At 37.5% G+C, this 17,315-nt stretch overlaps 1 protein-coding gene and 1 long non-coding RNA gene across 6 annotated transcripts; one reads left to right on the top strand and one right to left on the bottom strand.

Annotated features, from left to right (window-relative positions):
• The first annotated feature begins 1,583 nt into the window (after positions 1 to 1,583).
• On the top strand, positions 1,584 to 9,352 carry LOC149219567 (uncharacterized). Of its 5 annotated transcripts, none has more exons than XR_016248707.1 (4): positions 1,584 to 1,906; positions 2,078 to 2,113; positions 8,852 to 8,911; positions 9,003 to 9,352. It is a non-coding gene; the product is annotated as an uncharacterized LOC149219567 (long non-coding RNA). The 5 variants fall into 5 exon arrangements; XR_016248706.1 differs by having other exon boundaries at positions 1,584 to 1,933; XR_016248709.1 differs by lacking the exons at positions 8,852 to 8,911; positions 9,003 to 9,352 and adding an exon at positions 2,342 to 2,688 and having other exon boundaries at positions 2,078 to 2,250.
• Positions 9,353 to 12,734: 3,382 nt separating this feature from the next.
• On the bottom strand, positions 12,735 to 14,912 carry LOC149219566 (protein trichome birefringence-like 36). Its single transcript, XM_089382624.1, has 5 exons — positions 14,280 to 14,912; positions 13,990 to 14,161; positions 13,724 to 13,902; positions 13,461 to 13,619; positions 12,735 to 13,188 (listed from the first exon to the last, which is right to left on the bottom strand). The coding sequence occupies exons 1-5, from the start codon at positions 14,699 to 14,701 to the stop codon at positions 12,852 to 12,854; spliced, it is 1,269 nt and encodes a 422-aa protein (XP_089238750.1). The 5' UTR covers positions 14,702 to 14,912; the 3' UTR covers positions 12,735 to 12,851.
• Positions 14,913 to 17,315: the final 2,403 nt, after the last annotated feature.

Raw genomic sequence — 17,315 nt, 5'->3', positions numbered from 1 at the left:
TTTAATGAGAACAATGAGAGCAGTCACGGTCTATATACAAATTAAATGTAATTTAAAGCTATCATAATTTTACTACTATAATCATTCTTTTAATATCTCATTATATTTCCTCCTTCACTGTTCTAATGGCTTGTTCATGTGCTCAAGTAACCCTTTCAACAGTTCAAGAGCATATTCCTTTCTCCTCCAAAGTTTTCGAATTCGAGTTCGACAGTACAATGCATTAATTTTTCAACTCCCTTTTTACGAGGTTGGTATTATGCTCACTCTGGCATTTATACAGTGCATCAAGACGAAATTCATATATGTTTGAATTAATTGATTCTTGCTAAATGGAAGAATATTTTCATGTCTTCAACCATTTGTACCTGTGTACTTCACAGAATTTTGGGATAGTTACAATCTATTTGACTTTAATTAAGTTTTTTATAACCCTTTTCTATAGCCATTTGCACTGAACTCTGTGTAGTTCAATTTCTATTTTAAATAAATTGTAAACATTTATATGCAAACATCAACTTGAACGATGCTTCTTGTAGTAACATATGTATATATATTTATTTTGTCTAGAGAAAAGAATCGACTGTGTATTATATCAAGTATCGACTGTGTATTATATCAAGTAGCATTCTTAGTGTTTTTGCTCTTCACTGTTAGATTTGTGTATGAAACCTGTTATTTTAATGATCTTATTCTATTTCCTTACTCTTGGGCCTATCAAAATTGATTTTGTAATATTTCAATTGTATTTTTAAGAGAACTTTTTTTTTATAGTACCTATTTACATACTAATATACTCTTAAACTGTTAATTTACAATCGTTCATTTAAGTATATATATATATATATATATATATAATCTTGTACTTGAATAATTTTGTATGCAATATTGGAACAACAAAATTGTATTCAATTCTAACTTTATATATATATATATATATATATATATATATATATATATTAGTCCTCCTAGTCTTCATATTTCTTTTTTGTTCAGTAAAATTATGTTTCTATCTAACATCATAATCAAAATTCTACTCTATGAAAGAATATTCTAAAGCTCAGAGTGTTTTCTTTTTCATTCATTTCATTTTTCTATATAATTCTTCAATAAAATAAACAGTCTTTTCTTTTTCTTCTGCCAAATCCATGCATAATGTTTAAGCTTACAATGTACATAGTAGACAAATAAAGCATAATATTTAAGATTCCAATAAAATTCATTTTTCTTTTCCTTTCTTTTTTCCACTGTGTAAAAACTATATGTAATACATAACCAAACCCATTTTCATGACAAACAAATAAGTACAAAAGTTAGAAATACTGACTTGATACACAAATTTCTTTTTTCTAGAAAATTAATAGTCAAGTACTTGTCCCCTCCCAATCTTGACACTGTAAAACAACCAATGTGTTGGAAAATTGATAAGGGCGACATTTTAATTCATATTTTCCTTAATTGATAGTTATTTGTAACATTATTGATGGGACCCAGCCCAAGCTCCAACGTAACCTTGGATGTAAAGTTGTCCGGTGTTAATTATGTTGGCGGATTCGGTTGTTGATTTGGCGGTTGATTGCAGATATGAGTGTTGGATATTTTTATTGGAATTAGCAATCATTAATTGTGGCTTGTAAATGCGAACCTGCCATGTACCTGACCTCAGTCTTTGTTTTCCTGCTTGGTCTTTTACACAAAACCTTTGTGCTTTCCGGCCATTGTTTGGTTGTTTTCTCTACTGTGGGAGCTCTGCGAGGGTTCCTGTCAAAGTGCTCTGCCTCGTCCCGGTTCCTATGGCAAACTCTGTTTTTGGGTGTGGCTGCGATCGAATATTGGTCTCCCGGACTTGCTTGTGCTATTGGCAACGAATTTTTCCTTGTTGCATGAAATTGTCTCAGCTCTGGAGGTTGGTCCGCTCGTATTCTTCTACATAGTGAGTTATTGTTTTGTTCTGTTGTTGCTTGGACTCGATGCCTGGTCTCTCGGGCCACCGGTTGTTCTTTCCTGTTGTCGACAATGTTCTTAGCTACTGTTATAGTGCTAAAGTCGTTTTAAATTCTGGTTCCTGTGTGCACAGGTTTCGTCACAATGACTTGCTCGGCTACAGCTTCAGGTAATTTGTCCCTCCGTGTTTTATCTCCACTCCCTTCTGGTTTAGAAGCTAACCAACGCCTGCTCCTCTTGTCTCAGGCTTCTTTTGGTTTTCTGCGGCTCTATTTCGTGAGATTCTTGGTCCTGTCATGCTCCCAGGTAAATTATGCTCTCCCCTTGCTTATGTTGTATCTCTGTTCAGGCATCACTGTGTAATGTATGCTAACCTTGGTTTGTTCTGTCTGCACAGGCCGAGGGTTCGACCTTGGGCGCGAAGGATTATCATGATTCGGTCTCCAAACCCTACAACTCTTTGCTGGTAGGCTTTGTCTTCCATAGTTTGTCAACTTGTAGTTAGGGTTTTATGGTCCTATGGTGATTGCTCATCGCCGTTCGGTTGCTGTGTATGATTTGGGTCATTCTTGCGACATAGGCCTGTGTATGGTTTCAAATTCCAGATTATTAATTGTTCTGGTCTGGCTGTCTAGTTGGGGCTCAAGGGTTTTCTTGACGTCAAACCCTGGACTAGGGTTTGTTCATTCTAGCGGATGTTGTATACTCTATTTGTTTTGGACAATGTAATATTTAATTTGTATTGAACAGCAGCAATATATATATATATATATATATATATATATATATATATATATATATATATATATATATATATACACACACATTATCTGTCTCTGTCTGTTAAAGAAAATGTGTGATGGTTCGTCCAGAATTACCTCTATTGTAGTTTGTTTCACCGATGCCTTGATTCTATATTCTCCATACGATTGTTCAATGTATGACTTTCTCCTAGTCGTGAGTTTTGTTCACGTACCCGTCCGTTTTAGTTGTGGAAATTACATGCGTTTTACAGTATTCGACTTCCTGTTAAGAGAGGAAAAGAAAAACAACCTATAGTTGTAGGCCTGCACTCTACTTGTTGTTTCTGAGTTCAATTAGTCAATAGATAAAACACAATTTCACAGCACATAGGCAATGATACAGATGGATGATAGAAAAATTTACGTTCTGTCTCTTTTATTACTTGTATCTGGAAATGCTGAACCTTTTACATATTTTTCATTATTACATTTATACGTTTTTGTTTACACTTAATGAAACTGTAGTTACTTTCGGTTGTAGGTAGTATAGTTACATAACTACTAAGTATTCGGTTCTGTTTACATGACAAGATTTACATTTAGACACATTTGTCTTTTCCTTTTAAGATGACAGGACAATTATTAATCTGTTGTTTATTAAAGTCAAACAAGTAATAACCCTAACCGACCAACTACCTTTGACTAATACAGAAATTAAGACAAAAATGAAATCATACCTCCTACTATGACAAACTAAACAAATAAACCAAACAAGATGTTAACTCAACTCTCCAACCTGGCAGAGACCAACACCCGATCATGGTGCCTTAGCTAGATGCTCCTGCATCAGGCTCCCGGGGCAAAAAGAAATCATGGCTCTGGTCCATGAGCTTCTCGACTGAAGAACCTGTCTGCTCAATCTGCCTAGCATCAAGCCACGAATTGTCCTCGATAGGACAGTTCTTCCACTTGACCAGGTATTGCAAATACTCCTTCTGCCGAGTTCATTTGGCCACCTGAGTGTTGAGAATTCTCTTGATCTCGGGAGGCTGAACGTAAGGCATCTGTCTCATCCAAGCTTCTCCTCCATCCTGGGTATTCCGTGTAGGCCATGTGGTTCTGTCTTCTTCTTCTTCTTCTGGGTCAGCAGTGTAAGGGAACAGGTCTGCCACATTAAAGATAGGCGAAATGCCTATTCCAGGTGGCAACTGTATCTCATAGGCATTCGCTGAAAATTTCTGGAGGACTTTACAAGGACCTCTCTTCTTATATTTCAGCTTATTTTATGCGTCTTTAGGAAAGCTTTCCTTGCGCAAATGCACGAGGACTTCATCTCCTACGTTGAACTGTACTTCCCTTCTCTTCAAATCTGCTTGTTGTTTATACTTTTGGCTGCTATCTTTCAATTTATTTTTTACCTGCTCATGCAAATCCCTCATCGCATTAGTGAAATCTTCTCCATCTGCGCTTCGCCTTTCCTGTAGTCCAAGATCTCGCAACTCATGCACTCCGCGGGGATGCATGTCGTAGAGGATATGAAATGGACTGTAACCGGTGCTACGATTAGGCGAGTCATTATAAGCGAACTCTGCCTGAGTGAGCACTCGATCCCACATCTGCGAATTCTCACCAACCAAGCTTCGTAGCAGGTTTCCCAGACTCCTGTTTACCACCTCTGTTTGTTCGTCGGTTTGTGGGTGATAAGTAGAGTTGTAACTCAACTATGCATCCATCTTCTTCCACAGGGTACGCCAAAAATGCCCTGTAAACTTCACATCCCTGTCCGAAAGGATAGACTTAGGCAACCCATGTAACCTGACAATCTTTGTGAAAAACAAGTGGGCCATGTGAGTGGCATCACTGGTTTTTCTGCAAGGGATAAAATGCGCCATCTTCGAGAATCTGTCCACTACTACCATCACCGAGTCGTAACCTCACTGTGTCTTAGGTAGACCCAAGACAAAGTCCAAGCTGACTGAGTCCCACAACCTGCCTGGAATAGGTAATGGTGTGTACAGTCCCATGTTCTGATTGTGACCCTTCGCCAACTGGCACACTTTACACCTGGTCACAAACTGTTGTACATCCCTTCGCATCTTTGGCCAAAAATAGAAATGACTGAGCTGCTCGAGTGTCTTGTCCATGCCGAAATGTCCGGCCAGACCTCCACTATGCTTCTCCCGAATAATGTTCTCCCTCATCGAGCAGTCAGGTATGCATAGTTGTCCTCCCTTAAACAACAGTTTCTCTTGCAAGTTGTAGTCCAACCATGGACTGTTATCTCTCACCAAGGGATTCTGACATGCCTCATAGGCTTCTTTAAAATCTGTATCAGTCTAGTATAAATCCTTTAAGTGCTCAAAACCCAGCACTTGCACAGTACTCTCTTGTAGAAGTAAAGCTCTCCTACTTAGTGCATCTGCCACCTTGTTGGCCTACCTGCTAATGTGTTTCAACACGAAGTTGAAACTCTACAAATACTCCACCCATTTGGCATGATTGTGGTTCAACTTGTGCTATTGCATTACATATTGTAGTGCAGAATTATCTGAAAACAACACAAATTTGTTTCCCAGCAAATAATGCCTCCATTGTTTTAATGCCTATATAACAGCATAGAACTCCTTGTCATAAGACGAATATTTCTATCTACTTTCATTTAGCTTCTCGCTGAAAAATGCAACAGGCTTATCCTCTTGGCTAAGTGCAGCCCCAATAGTCGTACCACTAGCATCACAACGAACTTGAATAAGCTTCTTGAAGTTTGGAAATCTCATGATCGGCCTCTCTATGATATTTTTCTTTAATAGCTGAAAACTTCTCTCCACTGCATCAGTCCATCGAAAAGGTTGGCTGGCCTTTTTAATGGTGTCCAACATAGGTGCACAAATTTTGCTAAAATTTCTTATGAATTTCTGGTAAAAACTTGCTAGTCCATGAAAGCTACGTACCTCAAATAAACTTTTCGGAGATGGCCAATTAACTATTGCCGCAATCTTCTCTGGATCCATCTTCAATTCATTTTTTGCTATTACAAAGCCCAAATAAATCAATTCCTTCTGTAGAAAAGTACATTTTTTTAGATTTATCAGCAGTTTGTTCTGCTGTAATTTTTCCAGCACTTTCCGAACATGTTGAAGGTGCTCTTCCCTTGTCCTGCTGAAAATTAATATGTCGTCCAGGTATACTATCACAAATTTTCCGATGTACTCCTTCAGCATTTCATTCATTAACCGCATAAATGTACTGGGCACATTGCTCAGTCCAAATGGCATGACCAGCCATTCATACAGCCCCTCATTCGTCTTAAAGGTTGTCTTCCACTCGTCCCCCTCTCGTATCTGGATCTGATGATACCCGCTCTTCAAGTCTATCTTAGAAAAATATGCTGCCCCGCTTAAACAATCCATCATGTCATCCATCCATGGTAGTGGAAACCTGTACCGGATGGTGATTTTGTTGATGGCTCTCACATCCGCCACTCTCCTCCTTTCTTGGGAGCGAGAACCGTTGGAACTGCGCAAGGGCTCAAACTCTCCCTTATCAATCCTTTGTCTAGCAGTTCCTGCACCTGCTTCCTAATCTCTTCATTGTCCTTGGGTCTCATTCGGTATGCTGCCTTGTTCGGAAAACTGGCTCCGGGTATGAAGTCAATATGGTGACTTATACTTCTTCTGGGGGGAAATTTGTCCGGCAAATCATCCACCACTATGTCTGTAAATTCTTTCAACATTTGTTGAATTTCTAGGGGTAAATCTGATGCCTCTGTATGCAATAACACTGTCTTTGCTCTTTTTACAACTGCATAACCCATCTCGCTATCCTCAACTTGTTTCAGAAACTGTTTTCCGCTAACCAACAACGCTCTTGGCTCACTTGTTCTTGTTGTCCCTTCCTCTTTGATGGGCACAAGCGTATGCTTGATTCCATCCTTGACAAACTTATAACAGTTCGTCAATCCATCATGCACCACCTTTCTGTCGTACTACCAAGGCCTGCCCAGCAGTATGTGACATACATCCATCGGCATGATGTCACAAATGACTTTATCCTTATATCTGCCTATTTGAAACTCCACCTCGCACTGTTCATCCACCAGCAACTGATGGCCTTTTTGCAGCCATGAAACTTTGTAAGGGGTGGGATGTTTCAATTGCTTCAATTCCAATTTTTCCACCATCTTTGTGGACACCAAGTTATCTGTACTACCACTGTCAATAATTAACTTACAACACTTACCATGTGACTTACAAACTGTTCTAAACAAAGCCTTCCACTGTGTTTGTTCGGTGGCCTCCTTGGCTGGTTTTAATAACACCTTGTTCAGCACTAGGGCTTCCCCTGTTTCTAGAGCATTTTCTGCTTCTTGGGGAGGTGCCTCTGCTTCCTCTGGTTGTGCAACATATGCAGCCCTCTGTCTAGCTTGGTCTACCTCATGACACTCATATGATCTATGTCCCCATTTATGACACATGTAACATTGATAACCAACCCCTCTACCTCGGCCATTTCCCTTGCCTCACTGGTATGACCTACCACCTCTCGCATTATCACCTTTGTCCGCTAATCCGGAAGCTCTGGAACTGCTGCCTTCCTCATTACTACTAGTAGTCCTCCCTCTGCCATATGACTGGCCTTTTCCCCTGCCTGTTTCGCGTCCTCTCTGGGCATTCTGCCTTCTAGTAATTTTCTCTTCAGCTTTCATTGCACTCTGATATGCTTCTTCAATGTTCTTTGGAGACAGAATACTAATTTCATCTAAAATTTCTAGTCTTAAACCATTTACGTACCTGGCTATCTTTTCTGCAGTATCCTATGTATAACCAAACCTTAGGTTCACTTGATAAAACTCCTCAGTGTACTCCCTGACCGTCATTCCTTTCTGTTTCAGATTCTGCACTTGCCTATGTAGTGCAATCTAATAGTCTTTCGGCAGAAATCTGCCCTTCAACTTGGCCACCATCCTTGACCAAGTTTTGATCGGCAACTTGTTCAATCTCCTTCTCTCCGTTTGGACACTATCCCACCACAGGGCTGCGTGTCCCTTCAACTTAGTCATAGCGAACCTCACTTTGCGGTCGTCACTGACTTCCTCACACTCAAAATACGCTCACTGATCCAATCCAATAGAACCTCTATGGATAGGCTACCGTCATAGGTTGGGAGTTCTGGTTTGGGTTTACTGCTTGCCACTAGAACAGACCTCAACAGTCTCACTTCTGGGGTCTCACCATCTGATCCATCTGTTGCTGCTTCAGCTTCCTCTTCGTTGTCATCGCCTACCTCTGGGTCTCTTCTTCTCCCTGCCTCTACTGCCTCCAAACGGGCAGTAAGAATCCTGATCTCCTCTCTCAGTCCTTCCTCTGCTATCCTTTGAGCACCTCTGCCACGACCTTGCCTTCCTACCTCCATTTCTCTAACTGACCTAAAAAAAAAACTGCTCTGATACCACTATGATGGGACCTAGCCCACGCTCCAACGTAACCTTGGATGTCAAGTTGTCTGATGTTAATTATGTTGGTGGATTCGGTTGTTGATTTGGCGATTGATTGTAGATATGAGTGTTGGATATTTTTATTGGAATTAGCAATCATTAATTGTGGCTCGTAAATGCGAACCTTCCCTATACCCGGCCTCGGTCTTTGTTTTCCCACTTGGTATTTTACACAAAACTTTTGTGCTTTCCAGCCATTGTTTGGTTGTCTTCTCTATTGTGGGAGCTTTGCGAGGGTTCTTGTCAAAGTGCTCTGCCTCGTCCCGGTTCCTATGGCAAACTCTATTTTTTGGGTGTGGCTGCGATCGAATATTGGTCTCCCGGACTTGCTTGTGCTATTGGCAACAAATTTTTCCTTGTTGCATGAAATTGTCTCGGCTCTAGAGGTTGGTCTGCTCATATTCTTCTACACAGTGAGTTATTGTTTTGTTCTGCTATTGCTTGGACTCGATGCCTGGTCTCTCGGGCCACTGGTTGTTCTTTCCTGTTGTCGAAAATGTTCTTAGCTACTGTTATAGTGCTAAAGTCGTTTTAAATTCTAGTTCCTGTGTGCACAGGTTTCGTCACAATGACTTGCTCGGCTACAGCTTCAGGTAATCTGTCCCTCCATGTTTTATTTCCACTCCCTTCTGGTTTAGAAGCTAACCAACGCCTATTCCTCTTGTCTCAGGTTTCTTTTGGTTTTCTACGGTTTTATTTCATGAGATTCTTGGTCTTGTCATGCTCCTAGGTAAATTATGCTCTCCCCTTACTTATGTTGTATCTCTGTTCAGGCATCACTATGTAATGTATGCTAACCTTGGCTCGTTCTGTCTACACAGGTCGAGGGTTCGACCTTGGGCGCGAAGGATTATCACGATTCGGTCTCCAAACCCTACAACTCTTTGCTGGTAGGCTCTGTCTTCCACAGTTTGTCAACTTGTAGTTAGGGTTTTGTGGTTCTATGGTGATTGCTCCTCGCCGTTCGGTTGCTGTGTATGATTTGGGTCGTTCTCGCGACCTAGGCCTGTGTCTGGTTTCAAATTCCAGTTTATTTACTGTTCTGGTCTGGCTGTCTAGTTGGGGCTCGAGGGTTTTCTTGACATCAAACCCTGGACTAGGGTTTGTTTGTTCTAGCGGACGTTGTATACTCTATTTGTTTTGGACAATGTAATACTTAATTTGTATTGAACAGCAGCAATATATATATATATATATATATATATATATATATATATATATATATATATAGATATATATATATATATATATAGATATATATATATATATATATATAGATATATATATATATATATATATATATATATATATATATATTATCTGTCTCTGTTTTTAAATAAAATGTGTGATGGTTCGTCCAGAATTACCTCTGTTGTAGTTTGTTTCACCGGTGCCTTGATTATGTATTCTCCATACGATTGTTCAATGTATGACTTTCTCCTGGTATGAGTTTTGTTCGCGTACCCATCCATTCTCGTTGTGGAAATTACATGCGTTTTACAGTATTTGGCTAACTGTTAAGAGAGGAAAAGAAAAACAACCTACAGTTGTTGGCCTGCACTCTACTTGTTGTTTCCGAGTTCAATTAGTCAATAGATAAAACACAATTGCACAGCACGTAGGCAATGATACAGATGGATGATAGAAAAATTTGCATTCTGTCTCTTTTATTACTTGTATCTGGAAATGCTGAACCTTTTACATGTTTTTCATTGTTACATTTATACGTTTTTGTTTACAGTTAATGAAACTGTAGTTACTTTCGGTTGTAGGCAGTATAGTTACATAACTACTAAGTATTCGGTTCTGTTTACATGACAAGATTTACATTTAGACACATTTGTCTTTTCCTTTTAAGATGACAGGACAATTATTAATCTGTTGTTTATTAAAGTTAGACAAGTAATAACCCTAACCGACCAACTACCTTTGACTAATACAGAAATTAAGACAAAAATGAAATCCTACCTCCTACTCTGACAAACTAAACATATAAGACAAAAAAGATGTTGACTCAACTCTCCAACCTGGTAGAGACCAACACCCGGTCATGGTGCCTTAGCTGGATGCTCCTGCATCAATTATGTTCATCTTATTTATTATGCTTATGTTCCTATCATCAAATAAATGCCAAAACAATAAATATCACATGAACACAAGATACATGCTCCAAGCCGGGGCAAAACCCCTCTAAGGGAAAACCCTAGAAAGAACTCTTGTTATATAATCAACTTCAAAGGAGACTTCCAAGACCAAACCCTAGACCCAAAACTTCCATGAAGAACTAAGCCAATCATCAACTAGATCTCCTTTCTAGAGCAGTGAAGCAAATATTCCTCAAATCAATGCTCTTCTAGCCTTTCGGTTGCTTTTGCAATCCTCCGCCTTGAGATATGCCCAAAAACCCTAGGTTTCTCGCACATGTGAGCTGAATAGGTAGTTTCCATATATTCGATCCTTTTGAAAACTTCTTCCCTCCTTCGCTATCCTTTTCCTTGCTCTTCTAAGACTTCTGCTCTCCTTTCTTATTGCAGATCGATTCCAAGATGTGAATGCTTGATGTGTGTCTAAGGAGGTCGAAGTTCCTCCTTTATATAGCCTTCCAAGTGGCTCTTCAAGCCCACTCTAGGCTAACATTAGCTAGTTGGTTGATTTCTTCTTGGGAGCCATCTATACACTTCTAAATACAAAATCAACTTTATTTTTCTTGACACAAGTGCTCGCAAGGGTCTTTTACAAAGGGACAATGACTCTTAACTCATGACAAACCCTAGGAGCATTTGATGGATTCTTGACCTAATGACAAAATGACTTGAGAATGAAACCCGTAGTTTACAAAAATCATTTTCTTTATTCTATTGATAGATACATAGAAATAACATCATGTCATCAGTGGAATGACAATTATGAAGACCAAAACTAGTTAACACAATGTCCCCCTGAGTATATCAGGCCAACAATTTTCTTTTTGTTTTCTACTTCTTGCTTCTTTTCTGTCTCTTCTACTCTCAAAATGAGACAAAAACAAGTAAAAACAAAAGATATTACCCATCTCATCTACCACTCTTTTGGTGCTTACTAACTGCCTCTACCTCACCAATAGGTGGTAGGTAGTTATCAACTCATTATTGAGCTCTTGTTTCCTACACTTGAGGACAACTCCCTGTTTTATAGGAAACAATTATTAGATGCCTAAGACTTATTGATAGACAATAAATATTCCACAATAATTTGTAGTTTCATCATCTATACTCAACAATTAATTTTCCTTATTTTCTTTATCTATAAAATTAAAACATAAACAATTACAAACATATAATCAATTATTATCAGTAATAAATTAGTAATAATTAAAATCTCTAATGTTTTTCAGACCAACATACTTTAACTAGAAATACAAATATACACATTTAATTACATAATTTATCAAGTCAAGGGATATCACAAAAATGCACTAGAGCCTGGATCATATCCATAGCCATCCCAAATACTATGACCATCATCTGGAATGGATAGATCGTGGATTGGCTAGAATCAAGCAACATCTAGATCGTGGATTGGCTAGAATCAAGCAACATCTTGGAATTCCTCCAAAGACACCTCGTCCCCTCGCTGACCAAGCAAGTCTAATCCTAGTGGCAGGAACAAACTTTGGTCCCCTTTCTTAACTAGATGATGACACATGTCTTATGAAAATGTTTTTGTTTGTGGTTGGATATGACATCAACATATTAAAAGCTTGTCTCTTTATTATGCCATGTTTTATATGTGTCTTATGACTTTACATAAAATATAGTTTTAGGTATGGTCATGTCTCCTTGCTAAAAGCCCAAAATGAATTATGTAACTCTGAATTGTAATCCCATATTTTTGAAGTAATAGAAGTTCATTTTAATATATATATATATATAACATTTTATATATAGAAAAAATAAATGTATAATATATTGTTCCTTATATTTTAAAGTTTTTAAATATAATTGTGTTTCCATGCATTGGTGAATTTGCTTATCAGAATTGCAAAATGGATAGCCGTGAAAGTTTTTGATGATTGTTAATGAATCTATATTATTTTTAGGATCCAATTTAATTGATTTTATCGTATTTAAAAAACAGAAACATTAGCTAACACAATTCCAGTAATACTTCATTTTCCAAAAAAACAAAACTTTTACTGGTTATCCTATTCCTGGGATGAGTATCTGATATGTAATTGTTAATCAAATTTGAAACAGTGTAATAGAGAGAAGCACCATATCCACAGTAAATAACATGGTTATCAATAACTGGATGCATGTTTGGAAATTCATCAATGTTCTGTTTCAATGTAATATTGAAGAATAAGAAAAAGTTTCGTAAAATGAATGAATTTAAATAAGTGTTATGATCTGTGAGTAAAAGATTTTGAAGTCAAATCTTCAGACTGATTGATTGCCCTCACTGGATGTCATCACTATGAAAATGCTCAAAGGGAAAAATAAACTTTATCATCATATAGTACCATGATTGCTTTATCCTGTACCAAATCTGATTGAGTCAAAATTATTGATCCATTTGAAACAAAATTGCACTATCATAGAAAGAGGAGCATGAATCTCCATTGTTTACAATAAAGTACTACCAAATATTAAAGTCAAGATAAGGAGTCAGATCAGAAAAGTAGGCAGAGTTTAACCTCCAAAACCCTTCAAAAGCAAAGAATCATACAGCAACTCGTTCCATGTATCAGGGACGCCTGGTAAACACCAATGGCTACAATCTGCAAACTGGTCGGGGTACCTCCTCTGTTGACTATTTAAATCACTACTGTAAATTGAAGGATGACCATCCTTGCGAAACTCTGAGAGTCCTGTAATGTCCAGCAGTGTAACCGGAAACCTTGTTCTCTTGAGAATGTGCTTTACTATGGGCAACTGAGCAGGCATCGGAGGTCTGTATCCTAAAATTTGCACCGGGTCCCTCTCGTTGTAGCATCGATGCCCATTTGGCTCATTCCAGTCACTGGAACTGCAATTTTATTTCCATGAATTAATTTGATCGATCTTTTAGATGGTATACAGATAACCCGTTACCTTTCATGATGAGTTTCTTCTTTCGGATCTATTACAAAGGTAGTTTTAATACAGATGTTTCAAATCATCAAGTGTGTTTTACCTTCAGAACAACACTGGATTGTTCCAGAATTTCACATTAAAACTACTTATATGGGTCTGGAAGAAGAAAGCTCATCCTAATCCAATTCACATTTAACTCACATAAGCCTAAATTCTGAAAGTTACCTCTCATGTTTGGGGGATGTGGTTCTATAGAAAACCAGAGATTTTCTTGGATCAAGGTTTGAAGATATCCAGTTTGACCATGTCGTTAGCCCCTTGGTGTAAGCCAACAATGGATCCATATTTCTGTGAAGGCGATTACCTTCCATGATTAAATCCCATCTGTAAAACCACAGTACTGCATTTCCATTAAATCAACAAAATCACACAATAGACTATTTTGGCTTGAACAGAAAAAAACTGAAAACTTATATTAATGTTCTTACGATTCTCCTTCTGCGTGAATCCACCAGTGCGATGACTCAAAAACCAGGACATCGACTCCTTTCCAGTAAATCCCATTCCTCCCAACAGAGTCCAGGCGGATAATCACCTTACTTTTACGAGTAATGATCTGCTGAACCAGAAAGGGAGCCCACAAAAACTCCACAGACGCCTTGTAATCCTTGTGAATTAAGAAATAAAGTTGTAAGACTTCACTGAAAACAAACAAGCCCATGGTTATAACAGAAGACTGCAGCAGGTAACTTACCAGGGCCTTGAATATTGTAAGAGAAGATCGAGAAATAATAGTTTTCTTATTATCAGGAATCACAGCTTGAAGAAGGCAGACCATGGACTCCCACTGGCTTCGTGATATTGAGTCCCCAACAAACATTAATCGTTTTCCCCTCAATCTCCACAGCAAGTCTCTGGCATTGAATCTGACCAATTAACAAGAAATTTCAAAACCGTGTAGCAATATCAACATTTCAGAGCATAGACTGACTGTAAAAAAGTAAAGAAAACAATTAAGGGCACTGTGCACTGTTTATTGAGAACCTGCGAAAGGAACACCCGAGTGGCTTCCACCTCCATTTCTCGTAATCAGAATCTGGCCTTCCATGCTTCCTGCAGTTTGCTCTGCTCTCACTGATGTAAGGGCACTGTCCAGCGGAATAAAGGGGATACGAGGCATCGCGAACCCATCTTCCCCAGAACATATGGCAGTTCGTTGCAACATTATTCTCCAGCATCGAATGATTGAGATTCAGGTGGGCTCTGTCCATCATATCTGCAGCTATTTCTATATGTGGAGTCCCGTTAATCGCGGAGACATTCTCCATGACTCCTGAACCATGGAAATAAATGGCTCTCTGCAACTCCAAATCCCTAATTTCTTCTTCTGCAGAGGAAACAGAAGCACAGAGGAAGAGGACACATGTAAGACTGGTGACTGCCAGAATAAAGCTCACAGAGATCATGGCTAGTTACTGGTTTAACCACTGTGACCTAAATGGGTGTCCTCTTAAAAAGAGGAAGCCAGACAGTTACAATGGCGGGAAAAAATTAAATAACCAATCAAGAAAAAGTGGTCTCAGCCGCGTGGGAGCGCCTATACAGGGACCGATGCATGTGGACGTTGTCGAGGCATATTTGTGGTCTGTAATTTTTTTCAAGCTGGAATAGTAATGCTGAAAGTGGCCAGAATAAACTAAGGTGCAGATCAATGGTGATACTTTAGAATATTTGAAAAATCTTGCACATGCTGATGATAGAGCTAGGTTAACTAATGATAACGAAGTTTAATTCACAAATTACATAATAATAATAATATGCCTGTCAGAAAGTTTGTGGACAGGATTGGAGACAGCGTCTGGCTAAACCACTAACTCACTAATCAATGCTATGAAAAAGTCAATTTTAAAGATACATAAATCATAGTTTTCCTGGATTTTCAGCAGACACTCTGTCTTGGATACTGACGTTTCAGTTGAAACAATCATTTCAATGTTTCAAATGTTTGGAGCAATCATTCTAAAGTTGCTGTACATATGTTTGTTTGATGGCTTATTTTCAATTTGCTCATGAGACTATAGTAGCAAAACCACACTGTGGTTGGTGTACATAGATAACCACCAGATTCACATTTGTGAATGGAAATGATGGGATAAGCATGGGTAACAAGGCTTTTGTTTCATGTTGTGTCAATGGAATGATGTTATTGGGAGAGAGAATTTTGGTGATTCACATTTTGTGAATGGAAATGTTGGGATAAGCATGGGTAACAAGGTTAATGGGAGAGAATTTTGTTGGTTCACATTTTCCATTATGGGAGAGAATTTTGTTGGTTCACATTTTGTGAATGGAAATGTAACTAGGTTTTTGTTTAATGTGGTCAATGGAATAATGGAATGTTGTCATTTTCAATGGAATAATGGAATGTTGTCAATGGAATAATAGAAATGTTATTGGGAGAGACAATTTTGTGGGTTGTTTTATAATTTTTTAAGAAATTAGATTTGTATGTTGAAAGTTTATTTTGTTTTGGATGGTTTATGTAATAGATTTATATGTATAAAGTTTAATCTATTTGGATGGTTTATGGGTTATGTTGTGTGAATAGAATATTGAGATGTTATTGGGAGATAGAATTCTGTTGGTTGTATTGGAATTTTTTCAAATAAAATTTATATATATATATATAAATTTGTTGGGATATTTTAGGTTTTGGAAATGGAATGTTGAGATGTTATTGGGAGACAATAATTTGTTGGTGTATCATAGCTTCTTCAAATAAGATTAGTATATACAAAGTTTAATTATTTACATGGTTTATTGTTCAGGTGGTGTAAATGGAATGTTGAGAAGTTGCTGGGAGACAATTTTGTTGGTTGTATCATAGCCTATTTAAATAAGATTAGTATATATAAAGTTTAATTTATTTAGATGGTTTATGTTGCATGTTGTGTACATGGAATGCTGAGATATCAAGAGAATTTTGTTGGTTGTATCATAATTTTGTCTAAATAAAATTAGTATGGTACAAAGTTAAATTTGTTTGGATGCATTGAAAGAAATGAGAGATTTTGATTATTTATATATATATATATGACTTGCTCTATTTAATTAAACCAAAAAAAAAAAAAAACTTGTGCCATGATTTGATAAACTATAATATATGGGAAATTATTATGACACCTTTTGACACCCTCATTTTAGATGTTTTTATTTAGCTTTTATCTCTTGCACACATAACCTTAATAGTGTGGATTGACTTTCAATTTAGTTAAAAGTTTTCTTGACAATCCACACACATTTGTTTCTCAACAAAGGACTATGTGCATGCGCTTTTCCTTTAGCAGAAGTGTGTGTACCTTAAATTTATTAAAAATTATAAAATTGCACAAAAATTACACATTTCTAATTGGAGTTTATGGGAAAACCACTTTTGTAACTACCTAAAACCTATGAAAAATTGTCTCATCCATCTCGAAATTGTATAAAAGAAGTCGAATGGAAGGGAAAATGTACAAGCATTGTTGCTATTGTAGATTTATCCTCTTGTACTTTTCTCCTTCAAATAGGTTTCTTCTAACATTTTAACATGGTTGAAATTGTTTTCCATGAACAAAAGTAATTTTCTTGTAAAGTATACTCAAGAGCATGCAATTTTCATTAAATTTTATATTTTTTATTATTTTTGAAGGTACATACTCCTTTGCTAAAGGAAAAGAGTGTGTATACTAGGTGTTTACACGCTCCTTTCCTAAGAAAAAAGTGCATGTGGATTGTTAGGAAGCCTTTTTTTAGCTAAGTTTAGAGTGGGTCCAAGTTGCCAACCATATGTTTTTAAAGGATGAAGGCCAAATAAGAGCGCCTAATGATATGAAGGTGTTAGAAGATGCTATCAAAGTTATGTACACATATGTATTGGCATATGTGCTTGAATGCATTATTTAAGCCCATTGTGTGAATACACGATTGTCATATCTCATTGTATATAATATGTTAACATATAAAATGATGGAATTGCTATTAACTCATGAGTTTATAATCATTTTAGGAGATGTTGAGATGTTGAAATGAAAACATGGC

The sequence above is a fragment of the Pinus tabuliformis genome, chromosome Q (genome assembly GCF_031772625.1).
Source record: "Pinus tabuliformis cultivar Carrire ecotype Pingquan chromosome Q, CPIR1, whole genome shotgun sequence".
In the NCBI taxonomy this organism is placed as follows: Eukaryota; Viridiplantae; Streptophyta; class Pinopsida; order Pinales; family Pinaceae; genus Pinus; species Pinus tabuliformis.
The sequence above is the reverse complement of the archived record's forward strand: the minus strand, read 5'-3'. Positions and strand labels throughout refer to the sequence as shown.